The 18,575-nt window shown below is 35.6% G+C and overlaps 1 protein-coding gene across 1 annotated transcript in view; it reads left to right on the forward strand.

The window, feature by feature from the left end:
- The window catches only part of GPATCH2 (G-patch domain containing 2), a 60,440-nt gene extending 48,390 nt beyond the window's left edge, over positions 1-12,050 (forward strand). The window contains exon 6 of the mRNA XM_041128408.1: positions 11,993-12,050. Coding sequence (XP_040984342.1) covers positions 11,993-12,031 — 39 coding nt within the window. The 3' untranslated portion in view covers positions 12,032-12,050. The remainder of the gene's footprint in view (positions 1-11,992) is intronic.
- Positions 12,051-18,575: the final 6,525 nt, after the last annotated feature.

The raw sequence follows: 18,575 nt of genomic DNA on the forward strand, positions 1-18,575 counted from the left end.
TGAAAAAGAAACTGGCAGTCATTTTCTTTTCACTTGTAAAGGTCAAAGTTCTCTCTTAATGTGGTCTGGCTAGTGTGTATCCATTAGTATTAAAATGCATGTTACTTAAGTTTTAAAAGCAAGTATCTCTTTTAATGCTGTAGTAATTTTTAATCTGAATACTTGCAGCAAGTTGAAAGAGCGGATTATGATAGCAGCTACTTTGTTTTAACGAAAAAAGTATCTTAAGGAAGAAGAAGAAAATTGTAGAAACATTTTCATGGGCCAAAAATCTTTGTTTGTCAGCAAAGTTGTAGAGAAACTTCTGGAAATTGAGTGTGTAGTTTCTGCATTCAGAGTTAAGTTGATAGTGATTGCCAGAGCCTTGTAGCAGTGGAACATCTAAGTATTCTGTGAGCTCTTTTGTATTTGCTCTGTATGCAAGCAAGAAAAATTATACCAGAGCTGCTTCATATCTGTAAAGACAATATAACTTAGGAAAAAAAATTCAACAGCTTGCTTTGTCTCTCCAAATCACATTAATTTGAACTTCCAGGGATCTTAGACTTTATGATAATGAATTGAAATGCATAACTAGAATTGTATAACCTCTTTTGTGAAGGTATATTCTATGATGTTGGTACGTCTGGTTTTTCCAGTGTAACAAATCTCTTGTGTCAGGGAGAGGGAGAGGGGTGTGTTATCCATTGTCATTCTCTAGTGGAAAGCCAATTTTTTTCTTGCCTTTTCTAACTGGGTTTTCTGTGGAATTGAGGTGAGCTAACATCAGTTTTCTTTCTTCATTCCTGCCTCATTCCAATATCTTCAGAAATTCCAAGTTAATTTGACAATCCACTTAAATTTGACAGTCATTCAGATGTAAATGATTATTAAATACCTTCAGTTTCTTGAAAAGTAGCCAGGCTGAGGTGACAAACTTAAATTTATTAACTCCCTTGAGGAAAGGCTTGTGGCATAAACTCAGTTATTAGCATGAGAGAAACCCATGTGGGAGTAACCTTATAAATGCTTCAACATTTGATCAGTGTTTGTGCCTTTGTTAGACCTCAAAGTCAGTTAAATGTCAGGTGTAAAGCCATAAGAAACCAGGTGGAGTTGCTTGTTTTGTTTCCAGTTTCCTTTATGCAGAATGCATGAAGAACAGGTAAAGATAGTTAGAATAGAAACTTCAGAAGCACTGATTTTATTGATTTGCTGGCTAGTTCAGTTATGTTTAGTAATTAGTATCCTCTGTTATCCTTTATTATTTTAGACAACGTTATTTATATTTCAGTTCATTATAACTGAAGCTTTTTTACAAATAGAAGCCATACTGATTTTTTTTTAAATGTGGCTAGATCTATAGCCATAGTGACCTCTAAGTCTTACTTTAACTTTTGTCTGAATATTCTAAAAATGTTGTGTTTTCCTGTTTTAATGGTGTCTAAGGCTAAATTTCCCTAAGGTACTGATAAAAGATAATGCCAAGAAAATTCTTGGCAAATTTTCAAGAAGGGCAGGTCCCTTGAGTTCCAAGAATGATGGGTCAAGGAGGAAGCGGATGTGCTTTCTGGTAGCCCAGGCTAAGAATTGGGTCTCTGCTAGGTTTACTCAAGTGAAGCATGGAACAGGAAAGGTAGTATACTAATTCTTTGAATTTGGACTCGAAAGTACACTTACATCTATCAGCACTAATAAGTATTAAATAAATTGAAATAATTATTGTGCATGCATCTTCATACTATCTTTTTTGATCCCTGACTAGGAATTTTAATTTCTAGAAATTAAAGCAATTAAGTGATTTCATTCCTTCTAATTTTCTTTTACATTGTATTATGTCACCTGCCATCCTTGATGTTTATTTGGACCAAATAAACTGAATAATACAATGCTACTAAGTTGCTTGAATATGATAAGTTTCTTCCTTTGATTTGCATAGAGACAGTGTTCATGGTTCAGTACTGCTGATCTTGGAGGAAAAACCCATGTTACAACTGTGTAATTTCGCAGGAATTTAATACTTTTTGCTGGAAACAAATGTTTTTCATTATTTAAAAATAACGACATTCAGGCAGTAAGTGTTTGATTCAAAAGAGAGTTTGACACAATCTGTCTGGGGGATTTGTCGTATTTTTCAGTAGTATTAGCATCCTCAGTAAGAAATACAAACAATTAAAATTCATATTACTTCATCACAACTCCATTATTAGCTTCATTTACACTGATTTATGTCCTGTATCTATACTAAGCAAGTTGTATGCCTATGAATCTAGACCACAGGAGGAAATTGTTTGCTAAAGTTTTTGTATATTGTTCCATGTGGAAATACACTCTTTACATGTTGAGTCTGTGTTTAAAAAGAAATTAATGATGATTGTAGCTGATGATAAAGCCAGGTTGCAGCCTGATAGCTATATCAGTCAAAATAATCAGTAAGAATTCCAGGTCTGCCCTTTTTCTCATTACCTGCAGTATTTAAAAAGATTTACAAATAGGCTATGAAGTTAACTTCTTAAATGTCAAAAGTCCACTGACTTTGTGAAGACTGCTACATTTAACTGAGAAATTTTTATGGTTTCATTTATTACATTAAAAGAGTTCTCAAGAACTAAGAAAAATACCTCTAACGTAACTTAATTGCATTACTTCATGGCATTCAGATAATTGAGGTTGAAGTGAGTTGTCAAGTTAATGTCACATCATACTCTTGCCTTAGTGGACTCCACTTCAATACCGTATGTAGTTTTTGGCCTGGTTTTGTGATTGGCTGGAAGGCTAATGTATATAACTGCTACTTCAGGACATGATCAGAGTTATAATACTGTATTCTGTATAGTATATTCCTTTCCCATCTGAGTTTTTTTCAGGCTTTCTGTAGGAAAAAATACAGAACAGCAATGCTAGCTGTATACTCTGTCATCTGCTTAATCCTTATCCCCTTCGCATTGTCAATACTCATCTAATTCCACTTTAACAACAGTAATTGGCTGATGGAGTAGCAGATATAGATTTGTTTTCCTGATGACTCCTTGACTTTTTTTCCTCTGGTAATACTAATAGAATTCCAAATCCTTACTGGTGTGATCATGTCATGAGTAGGTCAACAGTCATGTCAAGGTCCTATTGGAAACTTCATAGCCAACATCTTAATTTAGACTTAGCTATCTTTTTCTCTTGTATGTGCAATTGTAAGCAATTCTTTCAAGTATCACACTCATTCCATTATAACACAATTCATTTGATGCAAACGGAGGCAGTTCTGCATGTGAATTGTTTACTGAATTGTAGTTGGTCACACACAAATTCAGTAAGCCTCTTCCTAGCTGTGATGCATTATCTGAATTATGTTGGGAGCTTGAAGGAAACAAAATATTGCATGTTGGCTGAGATTTTCAAAGTTATTTCAGTTATTTTTCGGTTAATGAGAAATGAAATGGATATTTTGGTTTTCTAATATTTAAGGAAAACATGTCTGCAAACTTGAAATGTAAGGTCTCTGTCGTGGCTGAGTTGATCCAGTGGTTTCCTGCAGCTGGAAGGAAAAGGTTTACCTCCTTGTTTCTTGCTTTTCTTTAACTTTATCCTAGCTCTTAACCCCATCTCCCACCCGTTCCAGGCCATGTGGTTCCTCCCCTACATCTTAACCACAGCTCTGAATTAGAAGACCCATTTCTGAGCTGCCTTAATTCATCAAAACAGGGGAAGAAAAAACCCAGACTCTTTTTTTTTTTTTTTTTTTTTTTTTTTTTAAGGTTAGCTTTCTGATCTTTTTAGTGAACTGGAAGTGATCTGGAGAAGGTCAGAAACATCAACTCTGACAGGAATGTGAAGCTGACAGCGGGATGGAAAGGGGGATGTGGGATGGTCCCTTTTAGCAGTAGTGAGTCATTTAGGACAGACTGTTTCCTGAGTGGGATTTTACCTTTAGTTTTTGATTACGTAAGTTAAAATTGAAAAATAAGGCTCTATGAAGTTGTTTGGAAACCTGTCTAGGTTTGGTGGGCTGATGATAGTCATTCTCATCCCCACACAACTTACTTTGTCTTTTCTGTTACCTGAAGCTTCATATTTATTTTTGGCACCAGTGTGTACCCAGTCTGGAAATGGGAAGTATGCCTTGTTGCCTTTCATGGACCTGAAGCAACATTGCAGAAGTTTTTGGTATTGACTTGAGTAAGAACAGAGTAGACTGCATATGTTCAAGCTGTCAGAAAAACCCGTAACAACTGATTAAACACCTTTTGTCTCTTAAAGCATGTCAGATTTAATTGAGTGGTTAAAAACCAGTCTTGGCAGAGACTTAATCTCACTTAGTCTTTTGGCTAACTGAATAGTACTCAATATTGAAAGGGTGCATGCAGTCTCTTGATAGAGATTTATGCACTTGACCAAGTGCTTAAATTTTACAGGGAAACATTTAAATTCAAGTGCTTTGGTAGTCCTACATCAGAAGCAATGCCTATCTTGGGAATTACCACTGTTAAATCAGCAAGGAATGTTAACCAGCCAGAGTCTACAACCTCGCTGACTACCTTATCAAAGCTCCCTCTTTTATCCTCTGTCCAAAACCTTTACTTTGTGAAGTTGTTGACCAATTATAGTGAAGTCAGCCATTAACATTTCTCTGTCTAATGTATTAGCTTGTCCTCTTAGTGTTTCTGTGTGAGGTATAGGTAGAAAACAAAAAGGGGCAGGGAAGAGAGGGAAAAAACCCAAACAGAGCATTTACTATTTAGCAGGGAAGTTATTGTCAATATTAGGTTCCTTGGTGCCAAGCCGTGCAAGTCTTTGTCTTCCACTTTAAAGTACAGACGGGTCACAAAATTATTATGCATTCTGAGAATCTGGCCCAATATCTGAAATGTGCTTATGGAAACATTCTTTTAGTCTAAAAAACAACAGAAATTGCTTTGTTGTAAGTAAAAATGCATACTGTTTATTGAAATCTGGACTATATTGACTTGCTGCTTCTGGAAAAAGAAGCCCAGAAAGCATAAAAATAGTAATCTACAGTTATCTACATGTTTTAAGTTTTCCCCTGTTCTGCAACTGAAGCAAGAAACAGTAGTTTATGATGTTAATCTGTAGTTTAAGAAACATGGACTGCCTAAACTTGCAAGAATGGTAATATGTTATGCTAAATGCTTATGTTGAAATATTTTAATTTGATAATATTGTATGTGTAATAACAATACGTAATGTATAAACAAGTGGAACTTCAAAATTTTTTGTCTACGCAATAAAAGATGTAATCATATTCATTGGCCTAGCAAGATAATTCTTGTAAACAGCATAAGTTTAGCTTTAATAGACTATTGCTGCCTCAAGGAAACATGCTGCCTTTCTAGTCTAGATGTGCATAAGCACTGTATAATAATAAAGTGTTATTATATGCATAATTTTATGTGTACAGTGAGTATATTATCTGCTGGTTTGGAGGGAGTGGCTGAGCTCAGTTCCCCTGTTGAAGAATTTGAAATATTTTAGTTGAAATATTTCATTTTTCTTAAACTTACCTGTATCCTTCAATGTTACTCTTTTCTGCATTAATAATATATGAGAATCTAGCTATTAATCAGACTGGGATACGAATATGGCAACTAACGATAAACAAAAGCACCTTGAAATCACTTTTGTTATTAACCTGAAACTCAAAACAATCTTTTCCAAAGAATAAAAATCTGGATGTGACTGTGGTACAGTTTTAATTAAAAAACGTTTTACTAGCTTTCACCATCAGCATACCAGTCTCATTTCAGTCTCATATTTTTCCTCTCATTAATCATGTTGTTAGAATACTGAAATATGTTGTGTTAGCTGATAATTCAGATTTGAGGTAATGTCTTATTTCACTTCACCATGAGGACAGCTGAGCAATGGAAGAGGTTGCCCAGAAGGGTGTGCAGTCTCCATCTTTGGCAGTTTTCAAGACCCAACTGAATAAAACCTTGAGTAACCTGGTTTAACCTCAGATCTGAGGAGCAGGGCATTGGACTACAGACCTCCTGATGTCTCTTCCCACCTGAATTACTAATTGATTCCAGCCAATGATCCCATCCTATGATCCTATTATATTGGGAAATACCATATCATAGCTCTCTAATTGTTTTTTTTTAATATACATTCAACTACCTTGTTAAATTCATTTTATTCAGCCAGTTGAGATGGACATGAGAATGTAACTGGGGGTCAAAGTGACCAAAACTGTTTTTAATACATATATGTGTATTTCCTCATTACAAGCAAGTCAAGAAATGAATAAATATTTTTAAAGGTTAGCCTTTGTTTTGTTATAAAATGAACATCTTTCTGATAGAATATACTATGAAATATTTTTAATAGGCATAAGGTCTTTTAAAAAGTTATACATGAGGTATAATGGTTTCAGATTATAAAATTAGTTAAAAGGTTTTTTGACTTAATAGCATAAAAAAATTGAACTCTTTCACTATGATGATTCATCTGAACTTATTTACTAATGTCATTCTTAAGGCAAATATGTTCTTGTTTGTTTTTTTTTCCTAATATATACTAGACTTTCTTGTGGTTGAGCTTGTTGGCTTTTGGATTCCATTTCCATCTTTCTTGTTCATGGTAGAATAGGTTAAGTCAGCAGTATGGCCTCTGTTTCAGTAAAGAACTTGAAACAATCTTCTATTGTAATCTTCCCCTGCCAGCACCCTGAAGGTTAACAATTTATTTAGTATCTTAAGAAGTTAAATGGAACAGCTGAACTGGTTTAACAGCTTGTAGTCCCTAAAGGAGGAGAGGGTAAAAAGGATGCACATTCTCAGTTGATCCTGCTCCTTTCCACCTAGTGGAATAGTTCAGTATTTCACTGAAATTACTCAACTTGAATTTGTGCACTTGGTTGCACCCTCCCACCCCTCAGCATTTCAGCGGGTTGAATCAGCTCACTAAATCCAATAAATTTCATAGCTGGTGAAAGGTCCCAAGCACTATAAGAGGAACATGGGAAAGGCTGGATTAATAACACAATTTCTTGTCTCCAGTTGCAGTATGCTTTTAAGTGAACTTCAGCAGTTCTGCTAAAAAAAAAAAAAAAAAAAATTAAAAATTCCAGAGCAAGGCTAGACGTAGCCTAGTATAGAGAAGATAACTATTGAAAGAAAGAAAAAGCAAAAACATTGGCAGATTTAACTTTCACTGTTTTAATTGGGAGAGTTCATCAATAACTTCTAAAATGTTTACAACCTGGGATTTTTGTTCCTTGTGGACTTCAGTGTCACATACTTGTACTTGGTTTTTGTTGTTCTCACAAAGTAATAGGTACTTTCCAAATGTAAAAAACACTGTCCCTGCTACAAGGAGATAAAAAACACACGTGCGAAGGAGGTCGAGGGAAATAGTATAGCAAGGTATTTGACTGTTGGCTGGTAAATAAGAATAAGCTGATTTTTTTTTTAATTAACTTGTCAGTATAAATCAGCTGGATTTCCCATGGGCAGCATGGCAGATGAGGGTCTTCCAAAGGGAATTAACTGGAGGAAGGGTGAAAGCTGTACAGATGAGTTCATGAAAAATGTTCTGTGCACAAGAGACAGGAAGAAGTCAAAGAACTGCTAATGCTAGGAGCATTAAAAAAAAAAAAAAATTGAGAATCTGGTCTTTGTGACAAGGGAGAAGGAGATGGCATGAAAGAAAACAGGAAAATGTGTGTGGGGCATGAAAAATGATGGAAGACTTGAATTAGATTTTGTGATATTGGTGGTGGAATTCAAATAATGCTGTAATCTTTGAGTCTGAAACCTGAACTTTTGCCAAAGATGAGAATTGCAGGCAAGGAGGAAAACTGGGACATCGGTATCACTGCTGGTTACAGTTTTGTAGGGTTATTAAAAGGTTTTGGAAATGGGAACAAGGAACAGGTGGTTTGGGTTTTGGTTTGTTCTTTTAGAACTATATTGGTATTAAACTGACCCTGAGATGTCTGGGTGAGGTTTCAGGAAAGGAGTTCAGATCTAGGTTACATGAAAGCTAACAAATGGAAGATAGGCACATTTGAGAACCATCAACATGGATGTTCTGCGCAGCAGAACCTCAGCTACCTCTCAGTTTTTCAGGTTTCAGAGCTAAACGTCCTCTAGAGTGCGGACCTAGCTTGGTGTAAACTCAGCAGATGCTTTGAGTAGTTGCTGAAGGAGGACCCCCTCCATTTGATTCTGCTGCAATAGAAATTAGCCGAAACACTGAGTGTGTCATTGAAATTACTTCCCATTTCAATCAGGCAGAGCCCAGGACCAATCTGCTGAACACGCAGGAAGACTTAGAGTTTCTGCAAAGATTTCTACATAGGAGAAAGTTCAAGGAGAACGGGTGTTTAGAGCTCTCTGTCATGGTGAAGTCCAGGTGCTTGTATGATGTGCACAGTAATGCTTTATTAATGGCATTGGAGATGGTGACTAACAGCAGTGAAGGAGCTGGTTCTAGGGAAGTTGTTTCATATGCTCTAACTCATAAGAATTTAATTCTGGAGCCTCAACTCTTAATTTAAGCACTTGTGTAGGCAGTGGGACTTTAAGAGTGACCCAGAGCACTAGTGTTAGCTGTATGTTTCAGCAATTTCCTTTCCTTTCTCCTGTCAGCATTCTGTATGCAAGTATTTTGAGTAATGATATTAGAATACAACCCTTCTGTATGTAAAACAATACCATTTGTTTTACCTATTATACCAGCGTGACTAAACCAGTTTCATTTTGAATGTATTTTTTTCAGTTATTGTATTAAAAGAAATGTAAGTTTCTGTGAAGTTGAGCCTTTTATCAAGTGGTTTAGGAGCTCACTTATTTGCTTGCTTGAGTCTGAATTCTGTATTTCCTTCAGAAATTTCTTTCTCTGCTTTCATACTGTCACAACATTACTCTGTTTTCAAGCCTGATTTTTATGGTGGTATAATTAACAGACAGAGTACGTTGATACAAAAAAAGACGTCTACTGGTTTTGACACTGAGAATTAATTATGAAATAAAAGACAGATTTGTGCTCAGGCTAGAATTAGCCTAGCAGTTCAAAATATAAGCAGTCACCTTGGAATCATGTAACAAAAAGTGACACCCTTTCTTTTACTATAGGCTAAATATATCTTGTGAACTTTAGTTAGATAAATCATCTGTATGTCAGTTCTATCTGTTATTCTATTTAATTAATTTGGAAAATAGTTGTTGCTTTCCTTTGACAAGCACAGAGTTCATGTTTGTTAAATACTTAAAAAAATACTGGTTATGCTTTTTGAAGTGGTTTAGATTATTATCAGAGAGTTTGTTCATTCTTGCTAGAAAAAGGTGACATTCAGCATATCATTGGTAGCCAATTTTAAATGAAGTAAAGTTTCAAAGGAGTATCTATAATACTGTTTTTCAAACCCTTTAATTAGTTTTTGCATGGAATACCTTATACAAAGTGCTGGCATCGTATTTTGCTCTTGTCCCTTGTAAGTGAACACAATTTGAATGACTTTAATGCAGCTTTCCTTATTTTATGGCAACAAAGACTCCTCCAAATATCTTGCGCTGGTTAATACAGAAAAACATTGTTAGCGTGTTAATCTAGAGTGCACAAAGAACCACTGGAGGGTAAGAGGAGGGCATCTGTTGGATAAGCTTTCAATATGATGGGAATGATAACAGACCTACGACTGGTGGAAAAAACAGCTGATCTTTTATAGTATGTGATTAAAACCAATTCATATCTTCTTTTCAAAATTTGTTTATTGATGCAGAGCGCAATAGCCCTATATTTCCTAAGTAAACAAAAAGGGAACAAACTTTTGAGAAACCTGGCCATTCTAACCTGCCACAATTTGTACTAGCTGCAGTGACCATTTTAAGCTTTTTAGGCCTACATGTTCTGGGTGGGTTATTTTTGTGATGGATTGTCACTGTGATGGATGATCCCCTACTACCTCCTCTGTGTATTTGTCAGTACAATAGTAGTTGTAGTAGTTCTTAGGTTTTTATCATAAGAATTCTTGGGAAGATCAAGAAGTTATAAATCATCTTGGAGTTTTGCATAACTAATGAAAAAGCTTCTTTTATTACAATGAAGATGTGGTTATGAGGAAGAAAATGAAGATGCTGAGAAATGAGCTTTGGAAATCAGTAATTAATTTCTTCATTTCCTGCTGAATAACATAGGACAGACTGTCCTCATGCATTTTCTAGTTCCAGCGTAATTGACATTCTGATGCAGATTGGACCTGCCTTTAGAAAACAGGGATTTTTGAAAATATGGAAAAGACCTTAAACTATTGATGTTGCTTTCACAAAAGGGTTTAGCAATTGTGTACATTATAAAGATGACTAGCAATTAAAATATTTACAAAACAGTATGTAATAGTATGTAAATACTTTCCTAGGCCACAAAGTGTGGTAATTTTCAGACATTTATGCTACCCTCTGCTTAGCTGGCAGTGAAGCCACCAGCAGGTGACTGTTGATTATTCTTCAAATTTACAAAAACTACATGTAGACCTAGCTGATTACTGCCAGGAAGGGTGGTGTTAGGTTTTGTACATGAATTTTTAGTACATGCACTAAGGAGCTGTTCAGAGCTCCTATTCAAACATTAACTATTCCTATGAGCTGACAAGCATTAAGGTAACACTAGAAGTTTTAAGTTGGCATACATCCAAGTTTGTGGGAAGTTAGTTCTGGCCCACAGTCCCTTGCTTAGTATTGTTTAAGAAGTTGCATGCAATAAAAAAAAAAAATCCTGTGTGTGCATGTTTTCTGAACATTAACAAAAGACAGACATGACAATCTGGTTTTAAGTCTTTGAGTCTCAGTTTTATGTGCAAATTTGTTCTATTTAATAATGCTTCCATTAAGCAATGTGTATCACTTTAGTTACCAACACTGGTGAAGTTTCATTTGGACTTAACAGATACATGCGTATTCATATATTTTTCATAAAATGAAGGAAATTAGGGCTTTTGGTGTCAATACAGGAATGAAATGAATGTGGAATGGGATCAGTTCCTTGTGCATTAAATCCAAAAGCACCTGCTGTATTATTTGGCTGTAAACCAAAAAAAGAATGGTTTAGTTAAAACTGGAGGGAGGGGGGAAATCACTTAATCACATTTATACAGCTTTCTGAAAGTTACTGGAACTAAAGTAGTTGGTGATGTAATGTATGAAGTCAAAGAGTATTTTGCTATGCTGGAGAAAACTAATGGAAACATTCACTTGGGGTAAGACAAATGGTATTAAATGAGAAAACACACCATGAATTGCAAATGGAGCTGAGTTAATTTGTTGCTACAGTAGTGTTGCCCTACTGTTAAATGAAGGCTGTGTAATTATCTTGCTGGCAGAGATAATGTCAAAACCTCATTTCTCCTTACATGCTTCATTTTTACATGAGGGCTAATTGAGCTGCAAGGTGACAACTGATTATATATGGCTATCATCAGGTCCTCTCGCTCAATTTGCAAATAATGTTATCTTTTTTAAGTGATGATTTTTATCACATGTCAAATTAAGGCATTAAAAAAACTTTTTAAAGCTATTTTAGTAATTTGTGGCATTGCATTTCTGTCACCGTTTTATTTATATTTTTCAGCATGAATTAATTCTTCCTCTAAGATTCTTGACATCCATTTACTTGCCATCCCTTTATTTAAAGCACAGAGACACATGTACTAGTCAGTTTTTCATGCCTCTTGATCATTATGAATGTAAGGGTACTTTGTAATCTCAAATATACTAAGTCTTCTTTAACTTTTCTGTTCAGCGTCTTGTTTATTGGAAATGCCACTGAATAATTTTTGTTAATAAATGTCTGATTTAACAAATAACTAGACTTAAAGCTTTTCCTTATGCCCAAAGAAGCCCAAGGATGCTGTGTCAATTAAAAGCACCATTACCTCTCTTTACCTGTTGGCTTCTTGAATACCAAGGGGCCACTTCACTTTGTCAATGCAGAACTAAAGGCTAATGCCACTTGGCCTGACGCTTTTTCTTGGTCTGCTTGGTCTCTGCTTTACCCATAGATGCAGTGCAGTCTCTTTCCAAGATCTCCAAGGTTTTGACTCTGGTACATTCACAAAAACTAAAATATAAACAGTACATTTTGCATTCCACTAATGTAAAGAAGCAACCTGGATTTCCATGTTCCTGTCCAAAAGTGCTGAGCTACAGAAGCAACATGTGGGATGAGCCTTAAGAACATGCTTGGAAAAAAGAGAACTTTCAAAATCTGGCACTAATCCTGAAAAAAAAAATTTTCACAACTTTTCATAAATTTCTTATGTTACTTGGGAATGCTGTTCATAAGGTATATGCAATATATTTGACAGAGAATCTAGTCTGAAGTCATCTGAGTATATTGATTACGCTTTCCCCTTGCAGATAAACTTGTACTTAAGAGGAACTTGGAAAGTTTGATACACTTGTAATGACTGTCTTGTGTTTCAGAATACTCAGACTCGTAGCAGGGGGTTGATTGTAGTCTAAATGGTATTTTATAACAAATTTAAAATAATAAAATATTTTAAATTGTAAAATAAAAAACTAGACTCAGTTTGTGTTGCATTAAATACATTTCAAAAATAAAACATCATAACTTAAAACTGATTGAAGTTTAATAACATGAGACACTCTTGTTTGCGAAACCCCTGTACTTATTCAGGATTCAAAGCAAATAGGCACTTTCATTCTCAGATCTTTTATTAAACTTAAATATGAATTTTTATATTTTTACGTAGATATACTTCTTCATTGGATGTGATGTTCAGCCCTGACTTGGCTTTTAAACAAATGAAATAATGATGCAAGGCTGTCTAAATAAACAGTGTCCTATTTTACTTTAGGGAATAACAGAATAAAGCTGTGCTTTGAGATGAAAAACCTGAAAGGTGCTTCAGTATTTTCTTATACTGACATGCTTTTCCAGACTGTTTGTATTTTGTTGTGTAGGAGAGATACCCCTCTTCATTGGAAACCTCATGTCTGAGACATTAAATCATTTTACTTTATTAGATAGTTCTGCATTTGGAAATTAAATGATGCTGCTTAAAAAAAGAAAATACTCCAAGACAATTCTCTGTCTCTTGCTTGTCTGACATCAGGAGAAGGGGGGGGGGGGGGGGGGGGGGGGGGGCGGGGAATCGGAGAGCTTCTCCTGGATGAAAGGAGTTACTTGAAAGTGAAATGTGCAAATCCATCAGTGATATTTTAATAATGCTGGGTCATGTTGGGTTCTGAATAATTTAATCATTTGGTGTATGTTTGCACTTCTGTATGAGACTTTGTTGGAAAATACCTTTTTAATGACTGACTTGAATCCTGAACTATTTTTTTAATAACTTCAGTGTTCATGTGATAGTTCTATAAATCTGAGAGTGTATAGTAAGTTTATCCTTATTAGATTCTTCATAAATATAACACAGTTCTCCCTCATGCAATATAGGTAGCACAGGAACTGAAAGGATGCTGCTGATGTAACAATACCAGAAAATGTAACTTTTTTCTTGGGTTTAAGCAGCATATATAACCATTAACCAGGTCAGATTTAAATTTATTTTTATTTTTTTGAAAGCTGCACCTTTTGAATGACTTCTAGGTAGAAGCATTTCTGCTATGTTTACTTACTACTTACCGTGAGGTCCTAGTTAACCCTCTTTACTGATGACCTTCAGCCCAGCTTAAGCCTGAACAGAATTTTAATTTTTTTTTCTTCATCAAGCCACTTGACTAAAACCTTGACTTGTTCCCTCCTGCCTTAAATGACTGCCTGTAATGAACAGCAGAAGCATTACTCTTGGTTTCCATATATTGAGTTTTAGGGGGTTTAGAATATTGTGAACATTAGAGAAATTGGCAGGTTTTCTTAATAATATATCCCTGATTGCTAATAGAAGATAAATCCATGCTTCACAAGATTTTTCACTTTATCTAAAGGTAATTGTTCTAAAAATGAAAAAAGAAGTGGATATTGAGAGTATTATAATAAAACCAGAGAATATTTCTGTAAGTAGTGGAATGGAGGAGCTGATGAGGAACCAGTGGTGTTCTCTCAAGACAGCGTTTATGTACTTGAATATTTACCAATACTGAGGAAAACTTCAGCAGTGAGTAACCAATTTCCACTTTTAAAATATTTATGCAGTAAGAAACCCATGGTAAAAGTACATGATTCTTTGCATGGAGTTATTTTTTTAAGCTATTTATTTTTGATTTGTTTAACATTAGCACATTGTGCATCGCGTTGTTTTGTAGTCTTAAGAAAGCCTGTCTGAAAAGTACACTCCCATTGTACTTAAGATAACATTAATTCTTTATAGATACATAAAACAAATATTAGTTTACAAATACAGAAGACTTAGGACATCAGCTCACTGGATTCTGAAGCAGGTATCAAGTTTTATTATGCTGTTAAAGAATTAGAACTTCAGGGATGCTCTGAAGCGTGGGTATGCCATAACTACAAACAAAATCTGGCATTCCAAAATGTCAAAGATAATGATTCCAAACGTACCAGGAGTAACATCGGTGGTATTCGCTGCAGGCGCTGGTGGGGACTTGCGGAGCTCTGTGGATGTTGGGCTGCCCTAGCTGGTGACCTCATAATTTCCAGAAGCAGGTGGAGGTGGCAATTATAGCTATGGCCACTATCTTCACCCTTCTGTAGTAGGTGATGAATTGTAAATGGCTAGACCCGGTGCACAACAATAAACTCAAATAAATCTTCAATGTGTAATAATGACAAGACTGAAAGACTGGCAGTTATAACAAGGCTGCTGTTGTCACCCACTTTACTGTAGCCTTGATATCCATCATTATCAGCTGGAGCTAGCTCAAGAGTCGGACAAGAAGGTCTGAAGAAGGATGAGTTGTTTGCGCTGAAGCGTCCAGTAGGTCCCATCTGGCAGAGAGTAAATGGGATTTTTTTGCCTGTTCACTGGGCCAGAGCTGTCCATCATTTTGGGCAGATATCTGATCACTTCATGCTGTGGGACAATATGGCTTTGTGCTGTTTTGTACAGCACTGGCAATTAAAATAACTAAATTTTTCATTTATTTCAAGCTTCTGTTTTACCTTAGCCAAAGGTGATCCTAAGAAGTGATCTTTACATTAACAGAGCTTTTTATTTCTTTGAATCAGGAAGTCAAGTTAGACCAGTTAGTGCCAAATTACTGAAAACTTTAAGGTGGTAATGCAAAAAGATTGACATACATGCACAATGGAGTTTTTTGTCTGTGTTTTCCCAGTAGCATGCTTTAGACTACCTGAAAATATCAAAATAGAACACACAAATCAGCAAAAATGGAAAAACATCATAAATGCTACTAAAGAAGTAGCAAGGTTGCTTAGCCCCTGGCAAGTTTCTTGTAATTACTATGAATCCTAATTGTCTTAATGCATCTTAACTTGATACTTTTCTCTGCTAAGTACAACTCGGCTGGGTTTACATCATGTGTGTAGCTTTCAAATGTATTTATCAGACAAGCATGAAGGATTATTCCAAAAAATGTTGTACACCAGAAATAAAATGTGAAAACTGAATACTGCTTAGTTTAACACAGCAGCTTATCTAATATTCTTTTGATCTTTAGACTTTCCAATGAGATCATAGGATTAATCAACATAACATGTTAATCAGCGAATCCCAGATTGATTCCCCCCCCAGAGGTGTAGTACTTCTTCAACAGAAGACAGTTGAGTTTATTGAATATTAATTTATGAAGTCAATGGATTTGCACTTTGTAAATTTGTTTTGTACTTGTGTTTTAAGATACTTAGTTGAAAGAAAAAAAATCCCATCAGATGTCATCATTTTAAAATGAAGGTGATTTTATTAGAGGCTAGAATTTTATAGTGTCTAGATTGCAAGCTGCTTAAGAGCAGTTTCTTCTGTAAATCTGACTTATTTTGCATTCAGGGTAGGTTCCTATAAAGCTTAATCCTGGCTTTAAAAGATTCAAAGTCATGAACTGATGCATTATAGATACATAGAGTCAGGTGTTCTTTTAATTTTAAGAGTATTAAGTGCAGTGGGAGACTATTATTCTAGCTTGTATGTTCTTTTGTTTATATTTTAAAAGTGTTACATTTTATACATCTCAGCTGTGTGATAATAGTTATTTTACAAACATTTTAATGTCTGTGATGATTAAAAGTCTTTTAAGATTTCCTTCCTTCCATAATGCAGGTTCAATAGCTGATGTCCAGGCCAACTGACATACCATCATTCATTTTTTCTTTATTTCATAATAAATCCTGAAGCCTGGAGGCATCAGACCCATGCAGATTTCTCTGCATTTTAGTGTCTTGATGGAATAACAACTTCCAAATTTAAAGTAGCGGCATGTTGTATTCCATCTCTATAGACCTAGCTCAAAACAGCGGTAGCCACATGAAAATATATGTCAAGAACGCTGTTTTCTCATATTGGAATTTAGGCAATTTGTTTTCAGTCAGAGAGCTGTTTCTAACCTATTTTTGGAGCCCCTCTGTGGCCTGACCATACGTTCTAACATAATTTATGGTGGCACTGTAACATATGGACTTTTCATCATTGTCCAGCTGAAATCCTCTGTTGGACATGGATGCTACCCCCATACACAAGGTCCCAAGGCAGGTATTTTAGAGGACTGTTTAGTTTTGTGTAAGCTGAATTCATCACTGTGTCTAGCATGGTGTGTCAGGGTTGTTCTGTGCTTTTTCTTTTTAACAGTACTAAGATATTTCCTGTGTGTTTTCTATCTGCAAATTGTCAATTAAATTTGGAAATTCTTAGCAAATAAATTAATTATTGATGAGCATAAGCATCATAAGACTCCAAAGCTTCAGGTTCTCATTGGGCTGGGCAATACAGAAATAGAAGTTAAAAGTAATCCTAGTCCCAGGGAGCTTTACAATTTTAAATACCTAGAATAGAAGCAGGAAGCAAAAAGATTATCTCACAAGTAGCGATACCTTGTGACTGAAACAATATTGTGTTTGTCATGGGTATGTTTTATTTCTATTGCTTTTTGGTAGGATTGGGTTGGTATTTGGGTGTGAGAGCATGAATTGGAGAAGGAGGGAAGACAGCAAGGGATTAGTGTGGGAAAATCAAAGGAAGGGTAGTAAAATAGAATGGGAAGAATTTGGAGGCAAGTCACTGAATATAACTAAATTGAAAGAAAGAACAGAATTTTTTTTTAAAGTGCTTTTGATTTTCTTCCCTGTAAGAACTGATGTAGCAAATGATATGCAGGCAATATTAAGAATTTTGTGACAGTAACTGGGAACTGTGAAGTGATATAAATACAAATAGTTAAATAATATTTATTAATGTTGTCTAATATTCACCTTAAATTGTTACAAAAATCTTTCTCTATATACCTGTGCTTCTTAAAGTCTGCGTTCGACCAAATTGAAGCACTGAGAGATATTAAATATAACTTATATTTGAAGAAGGATAGTTCTCTTCATTCCTAATTTTTTTATTCTTGGTGTCTTTGTTTTCTATACCTACTAAGTCTTAATTGCACTCTTTAGAAGATGACGTATATTTTTTTTAATTAGCAGTATGTCACCAAGAGGTGGCTTTATCTTTCTGTTGACTAATGACTAACTCATTTACTAAGAGGATAGCCAGACTCAAAAGATGTAAACACCTACAAATGACACTTCAATAAATATTTTGTTGGTTTCTGGTTGCTGGAGAAAAGTAAAAATAATAATTTAAAAAAAAAAATCATTTGTTCTGTTCCCTAGTGTCATATTCAGAGCATATTGTCCTGGTTTCAGCTGGGATAGAGTTAATTGCCTTCCTAGTAGCTGGTATAGTGCTATGTTTTTGAGTTAGGTATAAGAAGTGATAACACTGATATTTTCAGTTGTTGCTAAGTAATGTTTAGTCTAAAGTCAAGGATTTTTCAGCTTCTCAAGCCCAGCCAACAAGAAGGCTGGAGGGGCACAAGAAGTTGGGAGGGGACACAGCCAAGGCAGCTGACCCAAACCGGCCAAAGGGGTATTCCATACCATGTGACGTCATGCCCAGTATATAAACTGGGGGGAGTGGGAGTGGTAGGATTGCTACTTGGGGACTAACTGGCCATTGAACAGCGGGTGGTGACCAATTGCATTGTGCATCATTTGTATATTCTAATCCTTTTATTATTACTATTGTCATTTTATTAGTGTTATCATTATTAGTTTCTTCTGTTCTATTAAACTGTTCTTATCTCAACCCACTAGTTTTACTTCTTTTCCCGATTTTCTCCCCTGTGCCACTGGGTGGGTGGGGGAAGTGAGTGGTGCTTGGTTACTGGCTGGGGTTAAACCATGACACATGTGTAGGTCATTGGGCATTTCAGTGTCAGGCCAGGAAGCCATACACAGAAATGCACAGAATTAGCAAATGTAGTGATATTACCGAAACCTGGTTTTCCTTGCAGAGCTTGGGCATTTGAGGCAGGGTTGTAGGCAAGTTCCTTTCCTGACACAAAACTTAGATTTCAGAGCCTTCTCATGAAAAGTGTACCTAAAGCTGCGTAGGCATCCTGGGAAACAATGCCGGTGGTGGTGGTGGCAGAAGCATCATCCATTCTTTGCATAACTCCTTACCAGTCATCGTACTGAAC

This window comes from Aquila chrysaetos, chromosome 13 (genome assembly GCF_900496995.4).
Source record: "Aquila chrysaetos chrysaetos chromosome 13, bAquChr1.4, whole genome shotgun sequence".
NCBI lineage: Eukaryota > Metazoa > Chordata > Aves > Accipitriformes > Accipitridae > Aquila > Aquila chrysaetos.